Raw genomic sequence first — 27,481 nt, forward strand, 5'->3', positions numbered from 1 at the left:
CAAAGTATAAATACCCCACTTGGATCACGGAGCTTAGAGGCTGCAGTCAGTGATTGACAGCCGCTTTTAAGTTGTTAAACAGCAGTGACCAGAGCTCTGATCAATTACTCTGAAACTGGAGCGCACTGTTAGCACTCGATCCCAGTCTGCTTCGGTGCCAAAGTGCTCCCTCGTGGCTCCTCCGGATGCTCCGGAGCTCAGACGGCCTCTGCTTACAGCATCGGGATCGCACATCTCAGCTCAGCGCTGCTGCGCGCCTCTGGTCCAAGCTGTCAATCAAGCCGCGAGGCAGGAGCGGAGCTCTCCTGGAAACTGATGTGGAGAACACCACTTAAGTTGACTTGCAGTGTGATGTGCCGTTCTCTGCTGCACGCACCGCCTCCTGCTGCAACTAAATTATTGATCGGATTTGGTAACATAATGATGACATTACAAAAAGCCACCTCGCGTTTTATGTTCTCATGAAATAATTGACTGTGATAAGCAGGATGATTGTCTTGTACTGCTATATTATTGATCCTGATGTGGTAGATAAGTACTGAGGAAACTTCCATTTTTAAGGGATTCTTTAACCCTTTCCCTCTCTATAACATATACTGCATATACTGTAATTTATGAGTTGTCAAAGTTAGTGATCAGTGGGCACTACCATGCTCGGGTGCTCAGTACTCGTAACTAGTGATGAGCGGGCACTACCATGCTCGGGTGCTCAGTACTCGTAACTAGTGATGAGCGGGCACTACCATGCTCGGGTGCTCAGTACTCGTAACTAGTGATGAGCGGGCACTACCATGCTCAGGTGCTCAGTACTCGTAACTAGTGATGAGTGGGCATTACCATGCTCGGGTTCTCAGTGTTCGTAACTAGTGATGAGCGGGCACTACCATGCTCGGGTGCTCAGTACTCGTAACTAGTGATGAGTGATCACTACCATGCTCGGGTGCTCAGTACTCGTAACTAGTGATGAGCGGGCACTACCATGCTTGGGTGCTCAGTACTCGTAACTAGTGATGAGCGAGCACTACCATGCTCAGGTGCTCTGCACTCGTAACTAGTGATGAACGAGCACTACCATGCTCAGGTGCTCAGTACTCGTAACTAGTGATGAGCGAGCACTACCATGCTCAGGTGCTTGGTACTCGTAACTAGTGATGAGCGGGCACTACCATGCTCAGGTGCTTGGTACTTGTAACTAGTGATGAGTGAGCACTACCATGCTCAGACGCTCAGTACTCGTAACTAATGATGAGCGAGCACTACCATGCTCAGGTGCTCAGTACTCGTAACTAATGATGAGCGAGCACTACCATGCTCAGGTGCTCAGTACTCGTAACTAGTGATGAGCGGGCACTACCATGCTCGGGTGCTCAGTACTCGTAACTAGTGATGAGCAGGCACTACCATGCTCAGGTGCTCAGTACTCATAACTAATGATGAGCGGGCACTACCATGCTCAGGTGCTCAGTACTCGTAACTAGTGATGAGCGGGCACTACCATGCTCAGGTGCTCAGTACTCGTAACTAATGATGAGCGGGCACTACCATGCTCAGGTGCTCAGTACTCGTAACTAGTGATGAGCGGGAACTACCATGCTCAGGTGCTCAGTACTGGTAACTAGTGATGAGCGGGCACTACCATGCTCGGGTGCTCAGTACTCGTAACTAGTGATGAGCGGGCACTACCATGCTTGGGTGCTTGGTACTCGTAACTAGTGATGAGCGAGCACTACCATGCTCGGGTGCTCAGTACTCGTAACTAGTGATGAGCGAGCACTACCATGCTCGGGTGCTCAGTACTCGTAACTAGTGATGAGCGAGCACTACCATGCTCGGGTGCTCAGTACTCGTAACTAGTGATGAGCGGGCACTACCATGCTCGAGTGCTCAGTACTCGTAACTAGTGATGAGCGAGCACTACCATGCTCAGGTGCTCAGTACTGGTAACTAGTGATGAGCGGGCACTACCATGCTCGGGTGCTCAGTACTGGTAACTAGTGATGAGCGAGCACTACCATGCTCAGGTGCTCAGTACTCGTAACTAGTGATGAGCGGGCACTACCATGCTCAGGTGCTCAGTACTCGTAACTAGTGATGAGCGGGCACTACCATGCTTGGGTGCTCAGTACTCGTAACTAGTGATGAGCGAGCACTACCATGCTCAGGTGCTCAGTACTGGTAACTAGTGATGAGCGGGCACTACCATGCTTGGGTGCTCAGTACTCGTAACTAGTGATGAGCGAGCACTACCATGCTCAGGTGCTCAGTACTCGTAACTAGTGATGAGCGGGCACTACCATGCTCAGGTGCTCAGTACTCGTAACTAGTGATGAGCGAGCACTACCATGCTCAGGTGCTCAGTACTCGTAACTAGTGATGAGCGGGCACTACCATGCTTGGGTGCTTGGTACTCGTAACTAGTGATGAGCGGGCACTACCATGCTCGGGTGCTCAGTACTCGTAACTAGTGATGAGCGGGCACTACCATGCTCGGGTGCTCAGTACTCGTAACTAGTGATGAGCGAGCACTACCATGCTTGGGTGCTCGGTACTTGGTGGAGTTGGAGGTCGGCTTGACTTCAGTACCGAGCATAATGGAAGCCAATGAGGAACCGGTAGTGCCCGCTCCTCACTAACCTTGACCACTCATGAATTATATATGTTACATGTATATATGTTGCTTTACTTCAAATAAAGTTCTTGCGTTGTTGCACTTTTTAAATGCATGTGACAATTACTCCACGCCATCAAAGCGACCTGCCAGCCTTCCACTTATGACCTACGGTCGCTCTGCTTTGGCTGTCGTAACTTGAGAGAAGTGGTATTTCTATATCCCGCAGTGTCCGAAGAAGAAGATGATGACCTTCTAGAAAGGACACAATGGTTGTTGCTCGGAGCGTATCTCAGTTTTACAATTCCCCTTTGAATGTGACCTATGTACTAAAATAAATATATAAACCGCACTGCGCTATATAAAGCCTGTCCCAAGATGGCTGTTCTTTGCACATATCGTTCGGATATAAGCTTGATGGATCTGACAGGTAATGGATGGGAAGAAGTCCAGGATTCAGATGAGAGAATTCGTGCAGAATATGGTTATGTGCGATATATACACGTAGTGATGAAACTGCTCAGGAAAGGAAATGGACAAGACTCGGATGAAGACTTTTGTACTTTTCGAGTGAAATGTTTTTGTGGTAACTGGCTTCAAACCCTTCTTACCTCTTAGTTTGGGTTTTTTACTGAGAGTTTTTAGTTCTCCTTATGTTAACCTTTTAAGCGTTGAAACGGCTCGTTTCATCTCCTGTGCCAGTATCTCCATTAGGCTCCAATCAGAACTCCATCAGGACAGTCATATGTAACCAGGGTTGGACTGATGTTGGTGGAGGTCATGGGGCAGAAAGTTTGGGGCGGGAACGAGACCTGAATTGTGCCCCTCTCGACTGATCGGCTTTTAGAGAACCACCATTTACTTGAAAGCAGAGAATCCAAGATGTTTCTGATGTAAATTGTGGATGCTCGGGACATAACTAGAAGTGGCTGGACCAAAGGTAAAATTCTCCTTGCATCTACTTCTTGTTTGGATGGAGGGAAAATATTGTCCCAGTTTGGTCTAGATAATAGTGATGGAATGCCGGAAGGTCTTGTTTTACAAACTGTTTAGGCTGCAATTCTTACAACTGGGTTGGAAGATTTGATCTAATTAGGAAATGTGGATGATGAACACCTCCTAAATTCTTGGAGGCTATGGACATCACATCACCACCACCATAACTTACTGTTCTTAGATGTTCAAATAGTGGAGGCTCCTGGTATCACATCACCACCACCACCACCACCATAACCAACTGTTCTTGGACTTTCAGTTAGTGGAGGCTACGGGCATCACATTACCCACACTATATATTAATGTTCTTAGATCACCTCCACCATATGTTACTATTCTTCGATGTTCAGTTGGTGGAGGCTACGGGCATCACATCACCACCACCATAAGTTACTGTTTTTGGATTTTTAGTTGATAGAGGCTACATCACCAACACTAATTGTGACTGTTCTGAGATCACCACCATCACATGATACTATTTTTGGATGTTCAGTTGGTGGAGGCTATAGGCATAAGTTACTGGTCTTGGACGTTGAGGTGGTGGAGCCCACGGGCATCACATCACCAACATTGTTTGTGATTGTTCTTAGATCCCCACCACCATAAGTTACTATTCTTGGATGTTCAGTTGGTAGAGGCTACTGGCATACATTACTATTTTTGGATGTTCAGTTGGTGATGGCTACAGGCATAAGTTACTGGTCTTGCATTTTCAGTTGGTGGAGGCTAAAGGCATACGTTACTGTTCTTGGATGTTCAGTTGATGGAGGCTACAGGCATTCGTTACTGTTCTTGGATTTTAAGTTGGTGGAGGCTACGGTCATAAGTTACTAGTCTTGGATGTTCAGTTGATGGAGGCTACAGACATTTGTTACTGTTCTTGGATGTTCACTTGATGGAGGCTACAGGCATACATTACTATTATTGGATGTTCAGTTGATGCAGGCTACAAGCATACGTTACTGTTCTTGGATGTTCAGTTGGTGGAGGCTACAGGCATACATTACTGTTCTTGGATGTTCAGTTGGTGGAGGCTAATGTCATACATTACTGTTCTTGGATGTTCAGTTGGTGGAGGCTACAGTCATACATTACTGTTCTTGGATGTTCAGTTGGTGGAGGCTACAGGCATAGGTTACTCTTCTTGGATGTTCAGTTGGTGGAGGCTACAGGCATACATTACTGTTCTTGGATGTTCAGTTGGTGGAGGCTAATGTCATACATTACTGTTCTTGGATGTTCAGTTGGTAGAGGCTACAGGCATACATTACTGTTCTTGGATGTTCAGTTGGTGGAAGCTACAGGCATACATTACTGTTCTTGGATGTTCAGTTGGTGGAGGCTACAGGCATACATTACTGTTCTTGGATGTTCAGTTGGTGGAGGCTACAGGCATAGGTTACTGTTCTTGGATGTTCAGTTGGTGGAGGCTACAGGCATACATTACTATTATTGGATGTTCAGTTGGTGGAGGCTACAGACATACATTACTGTTCTTGGATGTTCAGTTGGTGGAGGCTACAGTCATACATTACTGTTCTTGGATGTTCAGTTGGTGGAGGCTACAGGCATACATTACTGTTCTTGGATGTTCAGTTGGTGGAGGCTACAATCATACATTACTGTTCTTGGATGTTCAGTTGGTGGAGGCTGCAGGCATACATTACTGTTCTTGGATGTTCAGTTGGTGGAGGCTACAGGCATACATTATTGTTCTTGGATGTTCAGTTGGTGCAGGCTACAGGCATACATTACTGTTCTTGGATGTTCAGTTGGTGGAGGCTACAGTCATACATTACTGTTCTTGGATGTTCAGTTGGTGGAGGCTACAGTCATACATTACTGTTCTTGGATGTTCAGTTGGTGGAGGCTGCAGGCATACATTACTGTTCTTGGATGTTCAGTTGGTGGAGGCTACAGGCATACATTACTGTTCTTGGATGTTCAGTTGGTGGAGGCTACAGGCATACATTACTGGTCTTGGATGTTCAGTTGGTGGAGGCTACAGTCATACATTACTGTTCTTGGATGTTCAGTTGGTGGAGGCTAATGTCATACATTACTGTTCTTGGATGTTCAGTTGGTGGAGGCTACAGTCATACATTACTGTTCTTGGATGTTCAGTTGGTGGAGGCTACAGGCATAGGTTACTCTTCTTGGATGTTCAGTTGGTGGAGGCTACAGGCATACATTACTGTTCTTGGATGTTCAGTTGGTGGAGGCTAATGTCATACATTACTGTTCTTGGATGTTCAGTTGGTAGAGGCTACAGGCATACATTACTGTTCTTGGATGTTCAGTTGGTGGAGGCTACAGGCATACATTACTGTTCTTGGATGTTCAGTTGGTGGAGGCTACAGGCATAGGTTACTGTTCTTGGATGTTCAGTTGGTGGAGGCTACAGGCATACATTACTATTATTGGATGTTCAGTTGGTGGAGGCTACAGACATACATTACTGTTCTTGGATGTTCAGTTGGTGGAGGCTACAGTCATACATTACTGTTCTTGGATGTTCAGTTGGTGGAGGCTACAGGCATACATTACTGTTCTTGGATGTTCAGTTGGTGGAGGCTACAATCATACATTACTGTTCTTGGATGTTCAGTTGGTGGAGGCTGCAGGCATACATTACTGTTCTTGGATGTTCAGTTGGTGGAGGCTACAGGCATACATTATTGTTCTTGGATGTTCAGTTGGTGCAGGCTACAGGCATACATTACTGTTCTTGGATGTTCAGTTGGTGGAGGCTACAGTCATACATTACTGTTCTTGGATGTTCAGTTGGTGGAGGCTACAGTCATACATTACTGTTCTTGGATGTTCAGTTGGTGGAGGCTGCAGGCATACATTACTGTTCTTGGATGTTCAGTTGGTGGAGGCTACAGGCATACATTACTGTTCTTGGATGTTCAGTTGGTGGAGGCTACAGGCATACATTACTGGTCTTGGATGTTCAGTTGGTGGAGGCTACAGTCATACATTACTGTTCTTGGATGTTCAGTTGGTGGAGGCTGCAGGCATACATTATTGTTGTTGGATGTTCAGGTAGTAGAGGCTACAGGCATACTTTACTTTACTGGTCTTGAATTTTCAGTTGGTGGAGGCAATGTCACTGGTGTATCACGTTTGACAGACAGTCATGTGGTTTCTGGCAATAGAAGGTCACAATGTTTGGCTGCGCAAAATTGTCCCTGACTTTCTATTGTTCCTGGTGTCAGTATTCAGTATACTAGGTTGTTTTCCTGCTGAATTTTCATCTATTCCCCTTTAGGACCCAGGAGAGCTAACCTTCTGTCCAGCTGCTGATATCAGTATTCACCTATTCTATAAAGCTGAGTGTATGTATGTGTGTATGCTAAAAGAATCCGCACAGTCGCATTTACAATCACGAAATTCTACACAGACACTTCATGTGACTCAGGGAACGTCATAGACTATGTTTGGGCGGGAAAATTTAACCCCACGCTTTATAGTTACTCTTCAAAAAACCTGCTTACATTAAACTGAATGGAGCTGGGAGCTGCAGGCTATTAATAGCAATTGTCAGTGGTTGCTATAGTAACAAAATAAACTGTTAGTATAAGAAGCTTATGTGTGAGGTGTAATGGGATTAACAATTCAGACTGCATCATTAATGTAGAAATGGAATTGAATATTGCTTCAGCACTTGCCCACAAGGGGGCAGTGTCAGACTGTACAATCACAAACACAGAGGTGGGAAATCCCCTGCTGCAGCTTGTGTGTTCTAACCAGGAAGAAAAAGTGCAGGAAGATTATTCAGCCCCGGAGTTCAGTCAGGAGAGAGCTGCGTGTGGTCTCCCTGAACAGAGGGCTCTTTTGCCACCGGATTCTTGGAGGAATCACCCTGTGAAAGTGGTTTCTGCCAACCCCGGTCTCAGAGACTTTGTTTTCCCTGAGAATCTAACCGGACTGCAGAGCATCGCGCCCGGAGTGCATATCCAGGGGCTGTGATAACTTGACTGCAGAGCATTGCCCCCTGAGTGCAAGTGCAGGGGCCGTGACCTCCGTTCTTCTGTTCAGCGTGCCCTGGGACTAAAAGACTGACTAGAATCCGTTACCAGCGGGAGAAGATCAAAGGAAAAGACCAAGGAGCTGCATCCCTTCAGCGCTGCACCGGGACCCATCATCGTGAGACTACAGGCCTGCGACGTGGGAGCGGCATCTTCTTCTGGGATAGACTGGTACGTGATTGTAGGGAAAGTTAGGGAAAGTTGCCGCCATTTCTTTGTTGTTTTTTTCTCTTTTCTTTTTTTCTTGCTGTGCACCCGGAAGGAGTGAAAATCCAGGGACTCCACTATACTCATATGCGCAGATAGTTCGGTTGATTGTGTTATAAATATGTTTCATAGTAAAGAAATGTTACTACCGGTAAAATCTGAGTATGGGGATTTTGTTGGAATAGAGCATACACACACACCCGCGGCCCTACCACCGGTCGCTTCATGTGGCGTAGTCGGCAGGATGTGTGACCAACAAAATCATCCCCCGGTAGTAACTTATAACCGGACGGCTCCCCCGCCGTCTATTGTCAATCAGGTGAGAAAGTTTGACGGACGGAACTATCCTGTAACTGAATGGACTGAACAACTTAAGATAGTGGGGGAAATGTATAACACTGATCCTAAGACCTTAGCAGAGATGGCCATGCTAACATTAGAGGGGGAAGCGTGGACGACAGTCAGGCTGGAGATGGTTAGGGGCCGGCGTACGTTGGATGACTTGGTGCGGGTGCTGGAGAACACCTATGGGCCGACCACTTTTGCGGGAACATTGCGCTATATGTTCTTCCGGCGTACTCAGCTCGAGTCGGAGGACATTCCTCAATATGCCAATGCCCTTCAAGTGCTACTAGAACAAGCCTGTAGAAACGAAGAACAGATAGCTAGTACGGGTGCCCGTGACCTGGTGTTGAGAGATCAGTTCGTGACCGGATTGAGAGACCCGTACCTTAACCGCTCATTGCAAGATCTACTCCGGATAAATCCGGCCTTTACGTTCGCTGAGGTCAAACAAGAAGCTATAGAACGTTCAAGGGGACCTGTCGTGGAGACACAGACATATACCGCCGCTTGCAGGTCCATATCTGGTATCGGGACTCCGAACAGCAACACGGAAGAACTGAAGCAGATGGTGGCAGAGTTGCAGAAACAGGTGTTACAGCTCACCCTAGACCAACAGGCGGGCCGGCAAGCGAGACAACAACCCAGCTGGCCGATGGGAAGATGCTGGACATGCGGCGATCCCCGCCATAGAGCCAACCGTTGCCCCCAGAACTTTCAAGTTCATCCACAGTCCGATCTACCAGAACCAGCAAGTCATGTCCCACAACAGCGGCCGACTTTAAACTAGATGCCCCTGCCAAAGAGGCTCACTCGGCAGGGGACGCCAAAGAGAGGGGTGTAGGAAAACAGAGCCAGCCACGGAACAAACTTGCATCAAATAGCCCCACCCTGGAAGTATTACTGGAAGGGATCGCCGTACAAGGGTTAATGGATACTGGGTCTCAGGTATCCACCATCTCCGAGCAGTTCTACGAAAAGTGTCTAAAGCCGCGGGTTGCCTATGACATCAAGATCAAAGCAGCTAATAATCTACCCATTCCGGTGACGGGAGTTGCCTGGATGAACACCGAAATCTGTGGCCAAGATCTCGGGAAGAGAGGGATAATCGTGGTCAGGGAAGGCTTTGGATCAGAGACGCCCATGATTATTGGGATGAACATCTTGAAAGACCTCAATCTGGTGTTGTTTACCAAGAAGGGGCCCAAGTACTGGCAAGAAGTGACCGCACATAGGGCCACCCGCCGTGCCTTTCAGCAAGTGGTCCGGACCTTCAACCTCCAGCGAATGACAGAAGAACAACTGCCGCTGGCTACGATCACCGTACCCCGCCATACTAGGATCACCTTACCGGCTGGGAAAGAGACAGTTATCTCACTACCCCTTAGCACCACGAGACAGCTTGAAGGCGTGGAGGTGCTGATCGAGCCGCGCACCCCGAAGGAAGGGAAGCTGAATCCACTAGTCGCTCGAACTCTAGCAGTAGTGAAAAAGGGAAGAATTCCTGTCAGGCTGGGCAACACGGCTAACGTGAGCGTTGACCTAGAAGCCGGGACACAGCTCGCCCGAGTCTACGCTCTAACCGAAGAGGTGAACCCTATGAGCCCCCTCCAGTTTGTACCGTCTACAGAGGGAGATTGGACAGTGACGGTCTCTGCCATGGCCGCTGTCGCGGGTGACACCAACGCGGGGCGAGAACTACGAGAGAAGTATCAGTTGGACGTATCCCAATACTCCAAACGGGAGGTGTCCCAGGTGGAAGAGCTACTTCAAGAGCATCAGGCGTCCTTTGCCCGGCATGACACCGACTTTGGGTGCACCACCAGTATCAAGCACGAAATCCCCACAGGTGACACTGCTCCTATCCGTGAAAGGTACCGCCAAATACCTCCCCAGCAATACCAAGAAGTGAAAAATCTCCTGAATTCCATGCTACACGCTGGAGTGGTACGAGAAAGCCAGAGCCCCTGGGCTGCACCGGTGGTGTTAGTCAAGAAGAAGGACGGGTCCCTGAGATTCTGTGTGGACTACCGCCGTTTGAATGCTTGCACCATCCGGGACTCATACCCTTTGCCAAGGATCGAAGAATCCCTGACAGCCCTGAAGAAAGCCAAATACTTCTCTTCGTTGGATCTGGCCAGCGGATATTGGCAGGTACCTATGCACGAGAAAGATAGAGAGAAGACTGCTTTCATCCTACCCATGGGCCTGTACGAGTTCGACCGGATGCCCTTTGGTCTGAACAACGCGCCGGGGACTTTCCAGCGGCTGATGGAGCGCTGCTTGGGAGACTTCAACTTCGACTTCACCCTCATCTACCTGGACGACATTGTAGTCTATTCGGCCACATTTGAAGAACACCTGCACCAGCTGGGCCGTGTGTTCAGTAGGTTGAGAGAACATGGCCTGAAGTTGAAACCCAACAAGTGCCGTCTTCTGCAGCCCGAGATCAATTATCTGGGCCACCGGATCTCAGCCGAAGGTGTCCAGCCGTCTTCAGAGAAGATAGCCGCCGTACGGGATTGGCCGCAGCCCACAAACGTCAAGGAGGTCAGGGCTTTCCTGGGGTTGGCCGGCTACTACCGCCGGTTCGTCAAAAACTTCGCCCGGCTTGCTGCACCCTTGCATGACCTGCTTCGAGGGACCACCAACAGCCTCAGAGGACAACCCATCAGCTGGGGACCCAGCCAGGAAGAGTCCTTCCAAGCCCTAAAGGGTGCCTTAACGTCTCCCCCCATCCTGGCATATGCGGACTACAACCTGCCCTTCCAACTACACACCGATACCAGCCTACAGGGTCTAGGGGCAGTACTTTCACAGGTCCAAGAAGGCAAGGAACGGGTCATAGCCTATGCCAGTCGGTCCCTACATGAGGGTGAGAAGAACCCCACCAATTATAGCTCGTTCCGGCTGGAGCTGTTGGCCCTAACGTGGGCTATGGCGGAGAAATTTGCGGGATACCTCACGGGGGCTGAAGTACTAGTCCTGACCGATAACAACCCGTTGGCCCACTTGGAAAATGCGAAGCTCGGAGTCATGGAGCAGCGTTGGATGGCTCGGCTCTCCAAGTTCCATTACAAGATCAAATATAGGGCTGGAGCCGAGAATCAAAATGCGGACAGCCTGTCTAGAGTGTCATACCCCTTACTCAACCGAGACCGGGATGAAGAATTAGAAGGGGACGAGACGCTTGACTTTGCAAAGCTCGCCCAACAGATGATGGATTACCGCCAGTTCGTTGTTGGCGAAGCTGGAACTCCAGTGGGGGTCGCCTTGCCACCCCAGGAGTGGTGCAGGCTCCAGGATCAGAACCCTGAATGGGCTCTACTCAAACAATGGGTGAAGCGGCAGCAGAAGCTTCCCGCCGATATACGGGCACGACTGTCTACCGGGACCTTGACCCTGCTCAGTCAGTGGGACCGGCTGATTCTGAGAGAAGGAGTGCTATGCCGGAAGGTTCTCTTGTCGCACATGCTGGAGGAATGCACACAAGTTGTGGTGCCTGAGCAATTGGCCCGTGAGATGGTGGCCCAAGCCCACAAAAGGAATGGACACTTCGGAATAGACAAGACCTTTCGATGGATTCAACAGTCCATCTATTGTCCGGGGCTCCGCAAGCTGGTTGAAGACGTCTGCCAGACCTGTCGCACCTGTGAACTACACAAGTCCCCTGAGCAGCGGGCACCTGTCCAGACAATTAAAACATCCAGGCCCCTTGAGCTGTTGATGGTGGACTACCTGCTGATTGGGACGGCGAGCGGTGGCTATCAGTACTGCCTAGTCATGGTGGATCACTTCACAAAATTCGCTGTCGCTGTTGCTACCAAAGACCAGACGGCTGAATCGGCTGCACGGGCCATCTGTCGACAGTTCATCCACGTCTATGGGTGTCCGGAGAGGTTGCACTCCGACCAGGGGGCTTGTTTCGAAGGCTGAGTCATCGAAGAGCTGCATCGGATGTATGGGATTCAGAAGTCGAGGACCACTCCTTACCACCCACAAGGGAACGGTGCATGTGAACGCTTCAACCGGACTCTACTCCAGCTGATCCGCACCCTGGCCGATGATAAGAAAGACCAATGGCCCCAATTCCTTCCTGATCTAGTATGGGCCTACAACAACCAGGTCCATTCCGTGACTGGTTACACCCCACACACCCTTCTCTTTGGCCGCTCCAGAAAAGGGGTCCATGACCTGAAGCTATTCCGCCCTGGAGATAATGTCTGCCATAACTACCCCTCCTGGCTAAATGCTCACCGACAGAAGATGGAGACTGTACACCGGCTGGTGAGCCAACAAATCCGGGGCCTGATACATGCACTCCCCGTGCAAGAGCAACCCTTGAAGTTGGGACAGCTAGTCCTGCTCCGTATCAAGAAGCCACAAGGGAAACTTCGAGCCAAGTGGGAGACTGAAGTCTACCGGGTAATCGAACGCCCATACCCCAACGGGCATGTATACCGAGTGCAGGGTGAAGACAGTTGCAGCATTCGCACTGTGCACCGAAATATGTTGCGTCCTTGCCGATCCCAGCCTGACTCCCCTACCACAGTACCCGGAGGGGGTGACGCTGCTAACACGACTGACGTCACGGACGTTTCCCAGCATAGTGATCACGTCGACTCTGAGACCGGTGACCCACCTACACAACCCAGTTCTTCCCCCGGAGTGCTGACTGAAGTGGGGCGTAAAGGCGGTGACGGGGAGGGGAACAACCGACCCTTGAGACGCACTGACCGCACCACTGCTGGCATCCCGCCCGGGCGGTCTTACAGGGACCAGTATGTATGGCCCACTTCTCAACCAACCCCTGTGACATCTGCAGTCATCGCTGCCTGGGAACCGACGGTAGTTGACAGTGACTGCCAACTTTTAAGTGGGGGGGTATGTAATGGGATTAACAATTCAGACTGCATCATTAATGTAGAAATGGAATTGAATATTGCTTCAGCACTTGCCCACAAGGGGGCAGTGTCAGATTGTGCAATCACAAACACAGAGGTGGGAAATCCCCTGCTGCAGCTTGTGTGTTCTAACCAGGAAGAAAAAGTGCAGGAAGATTATTCAGCCCCGGAGTTCAGTCAGGAGAGAGCTGCGTGTGGTCTCCCTGAACAGAGGGCTCTTTTGCCACCGGATTCTTGGAGGAATCACCCTGTGGAAGTGGTTTCTGCCAACCCCTGTCTCAGAGACTTTGTTTTCCCTGAGAATCTAACCGGACTGCAGAGCATCGCGCCCGGAGTGCATATCCAGGGGCTGTGATAACTTGACTGCAGAGCATCGCCCCCTGAGTGCAAGTGCAGGGGCCGTGACCTCCCTTCTTCTGTTCAGCGTGCCCCGGGACTAAAAGACTGACTAGAATCCGTTACCAGCGGGAGAAGATCAAAGGAAAAGACCGAAGAGCTGCTTCCCTTCAGCGCTGCACCGGGACCCATCATCGTGAGACTACAGGCCTGCGACGTTGGAGCGGCATCTTCTTCTGAGATAGACTGGTACGTGATTGTAGGGAAAGTTAGGGAAAGTTGCCGCCATTTCTTTGTTGTTTTTTTCTCTTTTCTTTTTTTCTTGCTGTGCACCCAGAAGGAGTGAAAATCCAGGGACTCCACTATACTCATATGCGCAGATAGTTCGGTTGATTGTGTTATAAATATGTTTCATAGTAAAGAAATGTTACTACCGGTAAAATCTGAGTATGGGGATTTTGTTGGAATAGAGCATACACACACACCCGCGGCCCTACCACCGGTTGCTTCATGGTAATAAGATGTCGGTGGGGAGACGGATAGAGACAGAAAGAAACAGGGAGAGAATGAGACAGACACAGACAGAGACAGACAGGGAAAGAGACAGAGAGATAAAGACAGACGTGGAAAGAGACAGCCCTAGAAAGAGACAGACGGGCAAAGAGACAGACGAGGAAAGAGACAGACGGGCAAAGAGACAGACGAGGAAAGAGACAGACGGGCAAAGAGACAGACGAGGAAAGAGAGAGACAGACACAGAGCTAGAGAGACAGACAGAGATGAAGACAGACTGATACAAATACAGACAGAGAGATAGAAACAGACAGACAGAGACTGGGAGAGAGACAGTTACTATCCCGGGCATCGCCCGGTACTACAGCTAGTGTATATATATATATATATATATATATATATATATATATATATATATATATATAAAGTTCATTTACACTTATCTTTTAAAAGAAAAAATGAAAAGCTTGTACATACTTTAGTTTATCTTCTATTGATTTTGAGCTCTAATGTTCTGCATGCACTGCATAAAACACAATATTTTGCTGCCCCATTTTAGGAATTTTAATGAAAGAAAGCTTTAGAATACACTCTGACCATAACCTCATATAACTTTACTGTAATAGTGGCTCATATTTACAATATTTTATCTACTATAATTCTGCACAATACAACAACTATAAAACTGCTCCTATGTATAAGAATATAACTACTATAATACTGCTCCTATGTACAAGAATATAACTACTATAATACTGCCCCCTATGTACAAGAATAAAGCTACTATAATACTGCCTCTATGTACAAGAATATAACTACTATAATACTGCTCCTATGTACAAGAATATAACTACTATAATACTGCCCCCTATGTACAAGAATAAAGCTACTATAATACTGCCTCTATGTACAAGAATATAACTACTATAATACTGCTCCTATGTACAAGAATATAACTACTATAATACTGCCTCTATGTACAAGAATATAACTACTATAATACTGCCCCCTATGTACAAGAATAAAGCTACTATAATACTGCCTCTATGTACAAGAATATAACTACTATAATACTGCTCCTATGTACAAGAATATAACTACTATAATACTGCCTCTATGTACAAGAATATAACTACTATAATACTGCTCCTATGTACAAGAATATAACTACTATAATACTGCCCCCTATGTACAAGAATAAAGCTACTATAATACTGCCTCTATGTACAAGAATATAACTACTATAATACTGCCTCTATGTACAAGAATATAACTACTATAATACTGCCTCTATGTACAAGAATATAACTACTATAATACTGCCTCCTATGTACAACAATAAAGCTACTATAATACTGCCCCTATATACAAGAATATAACTACTATAATACTGCTCCTATGTACAAGAATATAACTACTATAATACTGCCCCCTATGTACAAGAATAAAGCTACTATAATACTGCCTCTATGTACAAGAATATAACTACTATAATACTGCCCCTATGTACAAGAATATAACTACCATAATACTGCCCCTATGTACAAGAATATAACTACTATAATACTGCCCCTATGTACAAGAATATAACTACTATAATACTGCCCCTATGTACAAGAATATAACTACTATAATACTGCCCCTATGTACAAGAATATAACTACTATAATACTGCCCCTATGTACAAGAATATAACTACCATAATACTGCCCCTATGTACAAGAATATAACTACTATAATACTGCCCCTATGTACAAGAATATAACTACCATAATACTGCCCCTATGTACAAGAATATAACTACTATAATACTGCTCCTATGTACAAGAATATAACTACTATAATACTGCCTCTTATGTACAAGAATATAACTACTATAATACTGCTCCTATGTGCAAGAATATAACTACCATAATACTGCCCCTATGTACAAGAATATAACTACTATAATACTGCCCCTATGTACAAGAATATAACTACCATAATACTGCTCCTATGTACAAGAATATAACTACTATAATACTGCTCCCTATGTACAAGAATATAACTACTATAATACTGCTCCTATGTACAAGAATATAACTACTATAATACTGCCCTTTAGAGACAAAGGTTAACTTACCACTTGATTCCTGCAGACAGCAGTGACAGCTGTAGTCCTACTTTCCTATTTATCTTCACGTGGATATATTTTTGTACACCACTTTGCATCACATGATGGCTTTTTGATAACGCGTTGTATCTGAGTAAAATTTAATTTCCTTTCCACGATAGGTGTTAGGTTAATGTCTCCATGTTCTCTTATGCGCTGCCGGCTTAATTGGAGAAATAACTAACAAACCTTGACAGGCCTCCCAAAGGACTACATAGAGTGACACAGTGCGGTATGAGAGGTGCTGATTCACTAATAGGCAGTATTCAACCTAAATTAGTAGGAGTTAATGAGTTCAGTCTTGCTTGGAAATTGTAAATTATTTTTCTATCTATCCCTCTATCTATCCCTCTATCTATCTATCTATCTATCTATCTATCTATCTATCTATCCCTCTATCTATCCCTCTATCTATCCATCTATCTATCTATCCCTCTATCTATCTATCTATCTATCTATCTATCTATCTATCTATCTATCTATCCCTCTATCTATCTATCTATCCCTCTATCTATCCCTCTATCTATCTATCTATCTATCTATCTATCTATCTATCTATCTATCTATCTATCTATCTATCTATCTATCCCTCTATCTATCTATCCCTCTATCTATCCCTCTATCTATCTATCTATCTATCTATCTATCTATCTATCTATCTATCTATCTATCTATCTATCTATCCCTCTATCTATCCCTCTATCTATCCCTCTATCTATCCCTCTATCCATCTATCTATCTATCCCTCTATCTATCTATCTATCCCTCTATCTATCTATCTATCTCTCTCTATCTTTCTTGAGCTTGGATGGGCAGAAAGGGACAAGTTTGTGGGAAAAAAAATAGTTTTAATTTTTCTGAAAAATATTGACATACAAGAATGGGGATAAAGCTATCCCTCTATCTATCTATCCCTCTATCTATCTATCTATCTATCTATCTATCCCTCTATCTATCCCTCTATCTATCCCTCTATCTATCCCTCTATCTATCTATCCCTCTATCTATCCCTCTATCTATCTATCTATCTATCTATCTATCCCTCTATCTATCTATCCCTCTATCTATCCCTCTATCTATCCCTCTATCTATCCCTCTATCTATCTATCTATCCCTCTATCTATCTATCTATCTATCTATCTATCTATCTATCTATCCCTCTATCTATCTATCCCTCTATCTATCGCTCTATCTATCCCTCTATCTATCTATCTATCTATCTATCTATTATTATTATTATTATTATTTATTATTATAGCGCCATTTATTCCATGGCGCTTTACAAGTGAAAGAGGGTATACGTACAACAATCATTAACAGTACAAGACAGACTGGTATAGGAGGAGAGAGGACCCTGCCCGCGGGGGCTCACAGTCTACAGGGAATGGGTGAGGGTACAATAGGTGAGGACAGAGCTGGTTGCGCAGTGGTCTACTGGACTGAGGGCTATTGTAGGTTGTAGGCTTGTTGGAAGAGGTGGGTCTTGAGGTTCCTCTTGAAGCTTTCCACGGTAGTGGAGAGTCTGATGTGCTGAGGTAGAGCGTTCCAGAGTATGGGGGAGGCACGGGAGAAATCTTGTACACGATTGTGGGAAGAGGAAATAAGAGAGGAGCAGAGAAGAAGATCTTGTGAGGATCTAAGGTTGCGTGCAGGTAGGTACTGGGAGACTAGGTCACAGATGTAGGGAGGAGACAGGTTGTGCATGGCTTTGTATGTCATGGTTAATGTTTTGAACTGGAGTCGTTGGGCGATGGGAAGCCAGTGAAGGGATTGGCAGAGTGGCGAGGCTGGGGAGTAGCGAGGGGAGAGGTGGATTAAGCGGGCTGCAGAGTTCAGGATAGATTGGAGGGGTGCAAGAGTGTTGGAAGGGAGGCCAGAGAGCAGGAGGTTGCAGTAATCGAGGCGGGAGATGATGAGGGCATGCACTAATGTTTTTGAAGATTCTTGGTTAAGAAAAGCACGGATATCTATCTATCTATCTATCTATCTATCTATCTATCTATCCCTCTATCTATCTATCTATCTATCTATCCCTCTATCTATCTATCCCTCTATCTATCCCTCTATCTATCTATCTATCTATCTATCTATCTATCTATCTATCTATATATCTATCTCTCTATCTATCCCTCTATCTATCTATCTATCTATCTATCTATCTATCTATCCCTCTATCTATCCCTCTATCTATCCCTCTATCTATCTATCCCCCTATCTATCTATCTATCTATCTATCCCCCTATCTATCTATCCCTCTATCTATCTATCTATCCCTCTAATCCCTCTATCTATCTATCTATCTATCTATCTATCTATCTATCCCTCTATCTATCTATCCCTCTATCTATCCCTCTATCTATCCCTCTATCTATCTATCCCCCTATCTATCTATCTATCTATCTATCTATCTATCTATCTATCCATCTATCTATCTATCCTTCTATCTATCTATCTATCTATCTATCTATCTATCTATCTATCCCCCTATCTATCTATCTATCTATCTATCCCCCTATCTATCTATCTATCTATCTATCTATCTATCTATCTATCTATCTATCTATCTATCTATCTATCTATCTATCTATCTATCCATCCATCTATCTATCTATCCTTCTATCTATCTATCTATCTATCTATCTATCTATCCCTCTGTCTATCTATCTATCTATCTATCCATCTATCTATCTCTCTCTATCTTTCTTGAGCTTGGATGGGCAGAAAGGGACAAGTTTGTGGAAAAAAAATAGTTTTAATTTTTCTGAAAAATATTGACATACAAGAATGGGGATAAAGCTATCCCTCTATCTATCTATCCCTCTATCTATCCCTCTATCTATCTATCCCCCTATCTATCTATCTATCTATCTATCTATCTATCTATCTATCTATCTATCCATCTATCTATCTATCCTTCTATCTATCTATCTATCTATCTATCTATCTATCTATCTATCTATCTATCCCCCTATCTATCTATCTATCTATCCCCCTATCTATCTATCTATCTATCTATCTATCTATCTATCTATCTATCTATCTATCTATCCATCCATCTATCTATCTATCCTTCTATCTATCTATCTATCTATCTATCTATCTATCTATCCCTCTGTCTATCTATCTATCTATCTATCCATCTATCTATCTCTCTCTATCTTTCTTGAGCTTGGATGGGCAGAAAGGGACAAGTTTGTGGAAAAAAAATAGTTTTAATTTTTCTGAAAAATATTGACATACAAGAATGGGGATAAAGCAGTTTTTTTAGGGTACAATCCTTTTTCAAATCTTTAAAAAATAATTGCTACTTAGCTCTAGTGATTTTTTTTAAAGTGTGTATATGCATAGGGATCATGCCTAAATTTAAAGGGGGTAATCCATTTTTTTTCCATTTAGTTTTTTTACTTTTACGTATTTTTGTCTAAAAATAATTTTTGTAATTGGGTTTTATTAGACATTTTCCTGGTTTGCTTTCAGCAGCCTCCGTTTTGAACAGTCCAAAGCCGACTGCAGAATGAGTTCACTGAGAATCTGTCAGTGAGCTGGGAGAGTTTGTAACTTTTTAGTTTTTCATCTGATTTATGACTACAGACCACATCAAAGAGGAAACAAAGAGCCTTTAAAAGCCGAACGGTGGAATTTTTAAAAATTTAATTAAATGGCAAAAATGATTTTTAGTCTCAAATACATGCATTAACGGAAAAAACAAAAAAAAAATGACCCGCATGGAACGACAACCACTTCCAAAAAGTTTTTCTCTACTTTTTGGTTGGGTCTTTCTTTTAGCAATGCACATGAAAATTTGAAGAGTATCTAAATTTTAGTGTTATTGTCACGGCCAGGTGTACGGGCAGGCCCAGGAGGTGGATCCACTGGACCGAACTCCTAGATGGTAGGAAAGAGTCCGGCAGCTGGAACACTAGAAACAGCAGAACAGTCCTTGCACACGGGAATAGCGGAGAAGTCCCTGGGACCACGGAGTTATGGGTGGTAGTCCGGGTGACGCAGCTCAGGTTCGGAAGCCAAGATGATGTCAGGCGGGGTCCGGAACCTTGGGAGCAAGATGACGGGTCACCGCAGGGATCCGAGATGGTGCGGACTGTCAGGATGGCAGAAGGACAGCGTTCGGGGTTCAGGATACGGCAGACTGGATGGCGAGGCAAGCACGGCTCTACAAAGAGAGATAGGTGAGTACATGCATTGAAACACCAGGAGACCTGACTCCTAGCTTAGGGAACACGAAGATCAGGCCCCGCCCCCTTGGACAATACACCCCTTTATACCCTGTACCTGATTAGCCTCATTACCTGTTAATGGACGCTGGCCCTTTAAGAAAGGGTCAGTGACCGCGCGCGCGCCCTAATGCGCATGCGCGCAGCCCGGGTGCCAGAAGCCAGGGAAGGAGGCTGAGAAGAGGACGCAGGGGAGCCGGCCAGGGCCTGGGAAGCCGTCGGGCGCCGCGATCGGGGACCAGGGGGCCTGGGAAGGACGGGGACCGGAGGCTGGAGAGCGGGGAGCGTGGCAGGTGAGCCGGGGAGCGGGGCTGAGGACCCGGGGAGCGGAGCAGAGGACCCGGGGAGGGAAGCCAAGGACCCGGGGAGCGTGACAGTACCCCCCCCCCACGCCCCCCTCCCCGCAACCGGGACATGAAGGCACGGATCAGAGGAGTGCCCACGTTCTCCCTGGGCTCCCAGGACCTATCCTCAGGACCATACCCCTCCCAGTCCACCAGGAAGAACTGACGACCTCGAACGGTCTTCATGGCCACGATATCCCTTACCGCATAGATGTCGTCATCGGCAATAGGTGGAGGAGCCGGACAGGCAGCAGCGGAGAAGGGACCAAGGACGACCGGCTTGAGCAGGGAGACGTGGAAAGAGTTGGGAATCCTCATCGTGGCCGGGAGCTGTAGCTTGTAGGAGACCTCATTGATCTTGCTGAGGACCTTAAACGGCCCGATGTAGCGAGGACCCAGCTTGTAGGAAGGTATCTTCAATCGGATGTACTGGGAAGCAAGCCAGACCAGGTCACCAGGAGAGAAACACGGAGGGTCCAGACGCCTCTTGTCAGCGTGTTTCTTCATCCGCTGGGAAGCGCGTCCAAGGGACGCCTTGACAGAGTCCCAAATGGTAGCGAAGTCACGGGCTACAGTATCAGCCGCAGGGACATCCGAAGAAGGGGATATAGGCAATGGAACGGAGGGCTGAAGTCCGTAAACGACATGGAAGGGAGATTTGGAGGACGACTCACTGATATGGTGGTTATGTGAGAATTCAGCCCAAGGCAGAAGCGTGGACCAGTCGTCGTGATGGGCGTTGACATAGTGACGTAAGAAGGATGTCAAGATTTGATTGACCCTCTCCACTTGGCCATTAGACTGAGGATGGTAAGCAGAAGAAAAGTCCAGAGTCACTCCCAGATGCTTGCAGAGCGCCCTCCAGAAGCGGGAGGTGAACTGAGTTCCTCTGTCGGACACGATGTGGGATGGAAAGCCATGCAAGCGGAAGATGTGATGTATATAGGCTTCCGCGAGTTCCTGAGCAGAGGGCAGTCCGGCCATAGGGACGAAGTGAGCCATTTTGGAGAACCGGTCCACCACGACCCATATGACTGTGTGTCCGGAGGATAATGGCAAGTCCGTAATAAAATCCATCGCTATGTGTTGCCACGGAACTGAGGGTATAGGCAGAGGCAGAAGACGGCCATAGGGCAGGTGTTTGGGCGTCTTGTTCCTGGCACAAGAGGAGCAGGCAGAGACATAAGCAGCGACGTCCGTGCGAAGGGATGGCCACCAGTAATGGCGTACAATCGCACCCCATGTTCTCTTCTGGCCTGCATGACCGGCTGTTTTGGAGGCATGACCCCAGTGTAACACTTTTTGCCTGTCAGTCTCAGAGACATAGGTCTTCCCGGGCGGTATCTGGGCCAGAGTGACAGGGGCCACCGGAATAATCTTGCTAGGAGGGATGATAGGTTGGGTAGTCTCTTCCTCCTGCTCCATGGGCACGAAAGACCTAGACAAGGCATCAGCGCGTACATTCTTGTCCGCGGGTCTGAAATGGAGCTGGAAGTCAAACCTGGCAAAGAATAAGGACCACCTGGCTTGCCGTGGGTTCAGTCGCTGAGCGGACCGCAGGTATTCCAGGTTCTTGTGGTCCGTGTAGATAATCACGGGGTACACTGCTCCTTCCAGGAGGTAGCGCCACTCCTCCAGAGCCAGTTTGACCGCCAATAGTTCTCGGTCACCGATGGTGTAATTACGTTCCGGCGCTGAGAAGCTCTTGGAGAAGAAACCGCAAGTCACCATCTTGCCGGAGGAGGATTTCTGCATGAGCACTGCTCCAGCCCCCGAGGAGGAGGCATCCACTTCCAAGGTGAACTGGCGGTTTAACTCCGGACGGTGGAGTACAGGAGCGGAGGCAAATGCTCGCTTCAGGGAGCAAAACGCGGCGTCGGCCGCAGGTGACCAGTCCTTTGGATTAGCCTCCTTTTTGGTCAAAGCGGAGAGAGGAGCAGTCAGGGCAGAGAAGTGAGGGATAAACTGGCGGTAGTAGTTGGCGAATCCCAGGAACCGTTGGATTGCCTTCAGTCCAGAAGGAGGAGGCCAGTTGAGTATGGAGGAGACCTTCTTTGGATCCATCTGTAGTCCAGTGCCCGAGATGATGTATCCCAGGAAAGGGAGAGAAGACTGCTCAAAGACGCACTTCTCATATTTGGCGTAAAGACGATTCTCCCTCAGTCTTTGCAGAACCAGCTGTACGTTCTCTCTATGGGTCTGGAGATCCGGAGAGAAGATAAGGATGTCATCCAGATAAACTACGACACAGACGTAGAGGAGGTCCCGGAATATGTCGTTCACCAATTCTTGGAAGACTGCTGGTGCGTTACACAGGCCGAAGGGCATCACGCAGTATTCATAGTGCCCATCGCGAGTATTAAACGCGGTCTTCCATTCGTCCCCAGAGCGGATACGAACTAGGTTGTAGGCACCCCGAAGATCCAGCTTGGTGAACACACGGGCTCCTCTGAGCCGGTCGAACAATTCGGGGATGAGCGGCAGAGGGTACTTGTTTTTGACGGTGATCTGATTTAGACCCCGGTAGTCGATGCATGGGCGTAGGTCACCCTCTTTCTTCTTCACGAAGAAGAAGCCTGCTCCCGCAGGAGAGGAGGATCTCCGGATGAATCCTTTTGCCAGGCTCTCTGTGATGTAGGTAGACATGGCCCTGGTTTCGGCCGGAGACAACGGATATATCCGTCCTCGAGGTGGTGTTGTTCCTGGGAGCAGGTCGATGGCACAATCGTAGGGACGGTGTGGCGGAAGTACCTCAGACTCCTTCTTGTCAAAAACGTCTGCGAAGGACCAATAGGCCGAGGGCAGTTCCGGCAGGTTCTCTGGAACCGGAGGTCGTCGGATAGGTTGTATGGACTTCAGACACTTCTCATGACAAGCAGAACCCCATCGGGTGATTTCGCCAGTACCCCAGCTGACTGATGGTTCGTGTGTCCGCAACCAGGGAAGTCCCAGCAGGATCTGGTGGGACATGTGTGGTAGGACGTAGAGAGCGATGTTCTCGGTGTGCAGGGCACCGATACGCAGTTCGACCGGTCTGGTGACCCAGGAGATGGTATCAGAGAGGGGTCTCCCATCCACAGAGGCAATCACTAGGGGCTTCTCGAGTAGAGTAACAGGCAGCTGGTACTTGTCCACCGTGGCCTGCTGGATGAAATTGCCTGCTGCTCCAGAGTCGAGGTATGCCTCAGCCGTGAAGCGCGTCTCTCCCGTTGACACTTGCACAGTCCACATAACCGGGTCTGAGAGAGTCCCAGCACCTAGGGTGGCCTCTCCTACCAACCCTAGGCTTTGGAGTTTCCCGGCCTTTCCGGACAGGAGCGTAGGAGGTGAGTGTCCTCTCCGCAGTAAAAGCAGAGGCCCTTGGCGAGCCGCTCTGCTCGACGTTGTTCAGATTGCCGTACTCGGTCGATCTGCATGGGCTCGTGGACGGGAATCCCAGCTGTTGATGACTGCGATACGGAGGGCTTCTGTGGAGGAGGGGAATGTCGTACCGGACGTCTCTCCCGAGACAGCTCTTTGGAGCGCTCCTGAAAACGAATGTCCACTCGAGTTGCTAGGGCAATCAGGGCATCTAGGGTGGAGGGCACGTCACGACCCGCCAACTCATCTTTGATGCGACTCGAGAGTCCTTCCCAGAAGGCGGCTGTTAGGGCCTCATTATTCCACCCGAGTTCAGAAGCCAACGTGCGGAAACGGATGGCGTATTGGCCCACCGTCAGTGTTCCTTGACGTAAGCGGAGGAGGGATGAAGCAGACGCAGAGGCGCGTCCCGGCTCGTCAAAGGTGCTGCGGAAGGCCTGCAGGAACTCTTGAAGATCCTTGGTCATAGGGTCCTCCTTCTCCCACAACGGGTTCATCCACGCCAGTGCCTCGCCCTCCAGGTGAGACATGATGAAGGCGACCTTGGCTTGGTCGGAGGCAAACAGATGTGGCAGCTGCGTGAAGTGGAGGGAGCATTGGTTTATAAACCCCCTGCAAGTCTTGGGATCTCCGGCGTACCGGGGTGGTGAGGCCAAACGCAGTCTGGAAGCATCCGAAGAAGCGGCCACGGGAGCGGAGGACGTGGCTTGACTAGTGGCGGCTTGGGATGTTGTAGACGTGACTGCCGCTTGTAGCATGGTCAGGCGGGTGTCCACGGAAGTCATGAAGTTCAGCATGCGGGTCTGGACTTCACGCTGGCGTTGGAGTTCCTCTTGCAAGGCCGCTAGTGCTGCAGCGGGATCCATGGCCTGATCTTACTGTCACGGCCAGGTGTACGGGCAGGCCCAGGAGGTGGATCCACTGGACCGAACTCCTAGATGGTAGGAAAGAGTCCGGCAGCTGGAACACTAGAAACAGCAGAACAGTCCTTGCACACGGGAATAGCGGAGAAGTCCCTGGGACCACGGAGTTATGGGTGGTAGTCCGGGTGACGCAGCTCAGGTTCGGAAGCCGAGATGATGTCAGGCGGGGTCCGGAACCTTGGGAGCAAGATGACGGGTCACCGCAGGGATCCGAGATGGTGCGGACTGTCAGGATGGCAGAAGGACAGCGTTCGGGGTTCAGGATACGGCAGACTGGATGGCGAGGCAAGCACGGCTCTACAAAGAGAGATAGGTGAGTACATGCACTGAAACACCAGGAGACCTGACTCCTAGCTTAGGGAACACGAAGATCAGGCCCCGCCCCCTTGGACAATACACCCCTTTATACCCTGTACCTGATTAGCCTCATTACCTGTTAATGGACGCTGGCCCTTTAAGAAAGGGTCAGTGACCGCGCGCGCCCTAATGCGCATGCGCGCAGCCCGGGTGCCAGAAGCCAGGGAAGGAGGCTGAGAAGAGGACGCAGGGGAGCCGGCCAGGGCCTGGGAAGCCGTCGGGCGCCGCGATCGGGGACCAGGGGGCCTGGGAAGGACGGGGACCGGAGGCTGGAGAGCGGGGAGCGTGGCAGGTGAGCCGGGGAGCGGGGCTGAGGACCCGGGGAGCGGAGCAGAGGACCCGGGGAGGGAAGCCAAGGACCCGGGGAGCGTGACAGTTATGTAGTTACTCTCCAGGCGTTGTAAAGATATACATTTTTGTAACACATCTCATTACCTTATTTTTGCCTCCTTTACTCCAAAACACCATGCTGCGGTTTTACATGCACAGTTTATGCTCTTTTAGAAGATTCTTTTATCTGATGCTGTTATGGGTGGTTTCTGGCAATAGAAGGTAAATGCTCCCTGACTTTCCATTGTTCCTGCTGTCAGTATTCATTGGTATAGGTAGCTTTCCTGCTGGGCTCATTTCTTCACCTTTTGGACCCAGCAGGAGCTCGCCTTCCACCCCGCTGCTGATCATCAGTAATCTCTTGGTGCTTAAATACTCCCTCCTTCCCTGGACTGGAGCTGGTGATATTTTTCAGTTCATTAAAACTCTGGTTGCAAGCAGGTGGCTTGTACTCCTCTTTGCTGAACTTCTACCTGAGTCATATGTAGATACAGTAAGTAGTTCATGCTTTTTTCCCCTATGTGTCATCCTTGTGTCTTCTAAAGCTGTTCAGTTGGGTTGACGGAAGACCTCATCCCATCTGCTCACTATTTAGGGTCCAGCACTAGGAATACCTAGGGTCAGGTTTCAGGCTTGGCACATAGGTGTGGAACCTATCTAGGGTGGTGAGGGACACCAGTGACCAGCAGTAGGTTTGGTCAGGGGTCACCATCTCCCCCTTCCCTAGATGCAGAGTTCCCCTTCCCTTTCGCTGTTCGCTTGGTACTTCCCATACTTAGTGTGACAGCTGCTCAGACAAGATCTGTACTTTATTTACAAGCAATCAGAGTTGGGAAATTCCCCTTTCTAAGCCAAAGGACTCTCCAGTCCTTAACTAGGACAGAGGAACTCCCCTAACTTAAGTATGGATCTTGGCTGATCAGCAGATGAAAGCAACTTATAAAGAAGCTGGAACTGGTGAAGTGAAACAGCGCTGCAGGTTTTAGAAAAGGAAAGAAAATAAGGCAATGATATATATTACAAATATTCATAATTTTGCAATGGATGGAGGACAATACAATAACATTTTAAAAAAAAAACCCTCATTTTTTCTTACATAAAATTATTATTATTTTTTTATTAATTATTAAGATTTTGATTTAAAGTTGCAAAATGCTGCGTAAAATAATTGTTAGATGTTCACAAGGTGCTTGATTTTACATTGGACGACAATAGAGCTTATATATTATAAAATATTGAGCTTATTAATTTGTTTCGCCACTTTAAAGTCATTAATATATAGTTGTTTTTTTTTCAGGTTCCTTATCGTCCTCGGGTGTCTGGTGTTAGCGATCCTCACAACATTCAAAGAATACGAGGATATTTCGGGAGACTGGCTCCTGCTTATAGTAAGTGGGATCATTTGTGGCTAATTCCATCGGAATGCGACGTTCTCCATAACAGTTTCTTTGGAATGTGGGCAGTTAAAAAACATATAGTGATAGTAGTTTATTTATTTTTTTATTTTAGCATAGGATTTTTGGGGTTCCCTTGTAGGTTGATCTCCATAACAAAAAAGTTTTTAAAAAAAAAAAATCCTTCCTTTACCACCAGGGTAGGCTACTTTTTTTTTTTTACTTTTTTCTGGACGGCCTTTTAAAGAATAACGGACAGACACTATTTTTTTTATGGACCTTTAAATAACTCAACTCTAAACTGCTGGCAACAAAAGTGTGTACACCCCTAAGTGAAAATGGCCAAATTGTGCTCAATTAACCATTTGACTCATTAGTGATACAAGGTCTCAGGTGTGAATGGGGAGCAGATGTTACATTTGGTGTTATCTCTTACACACTCTCTCATA

The 27,481-nt window shown here is 47.5% G+C and overlaps 1 protein-coding gene across 3 annotated transcripts in view; it reads left to right on the plus strand.

Annotated features, from left to right (window-relative positions):
* The window catches only part of KCNQ3 (potassium voltage-gated channel subfamily Q member 3), a 289,722-nt gene that overhangs the window by 150,331 nt on the left and 111,910 nt on the right, over nt 1-27,481 (plus strand). For all 3 annotated transcript variants that reach the window (XM_075352849.1, XM_075352850.1, XM_075352852.1), the window contains exon 2: nt 26,936-27,026. In XM_075352849.1, the coding sequence (XP_075208964.1) occupies nt 26,936-27,026 (91 nt within the window). The remainder of the gene's footprint in view (nt 1-26,935; nt 27,027-27,481) is intronic.

This window comes from Anomaloglossus baeobatrachus, chromosome 6 (genome assembly GCF_048569485.1).
Source record: "Anomaloglossus baeobatrachus isolate aAnoBae1 chromosome 6, aAnoBae1.hap1, whole genome shotgun sequence".
NCBI classification, from domain to species: domain Eukaryota; kingdom Metazoa; phylum Chordata; class Amphibia; order Anura; family Aromobatidae; genus Anomaloglossus; species Anomaloglossus baeobatrachus.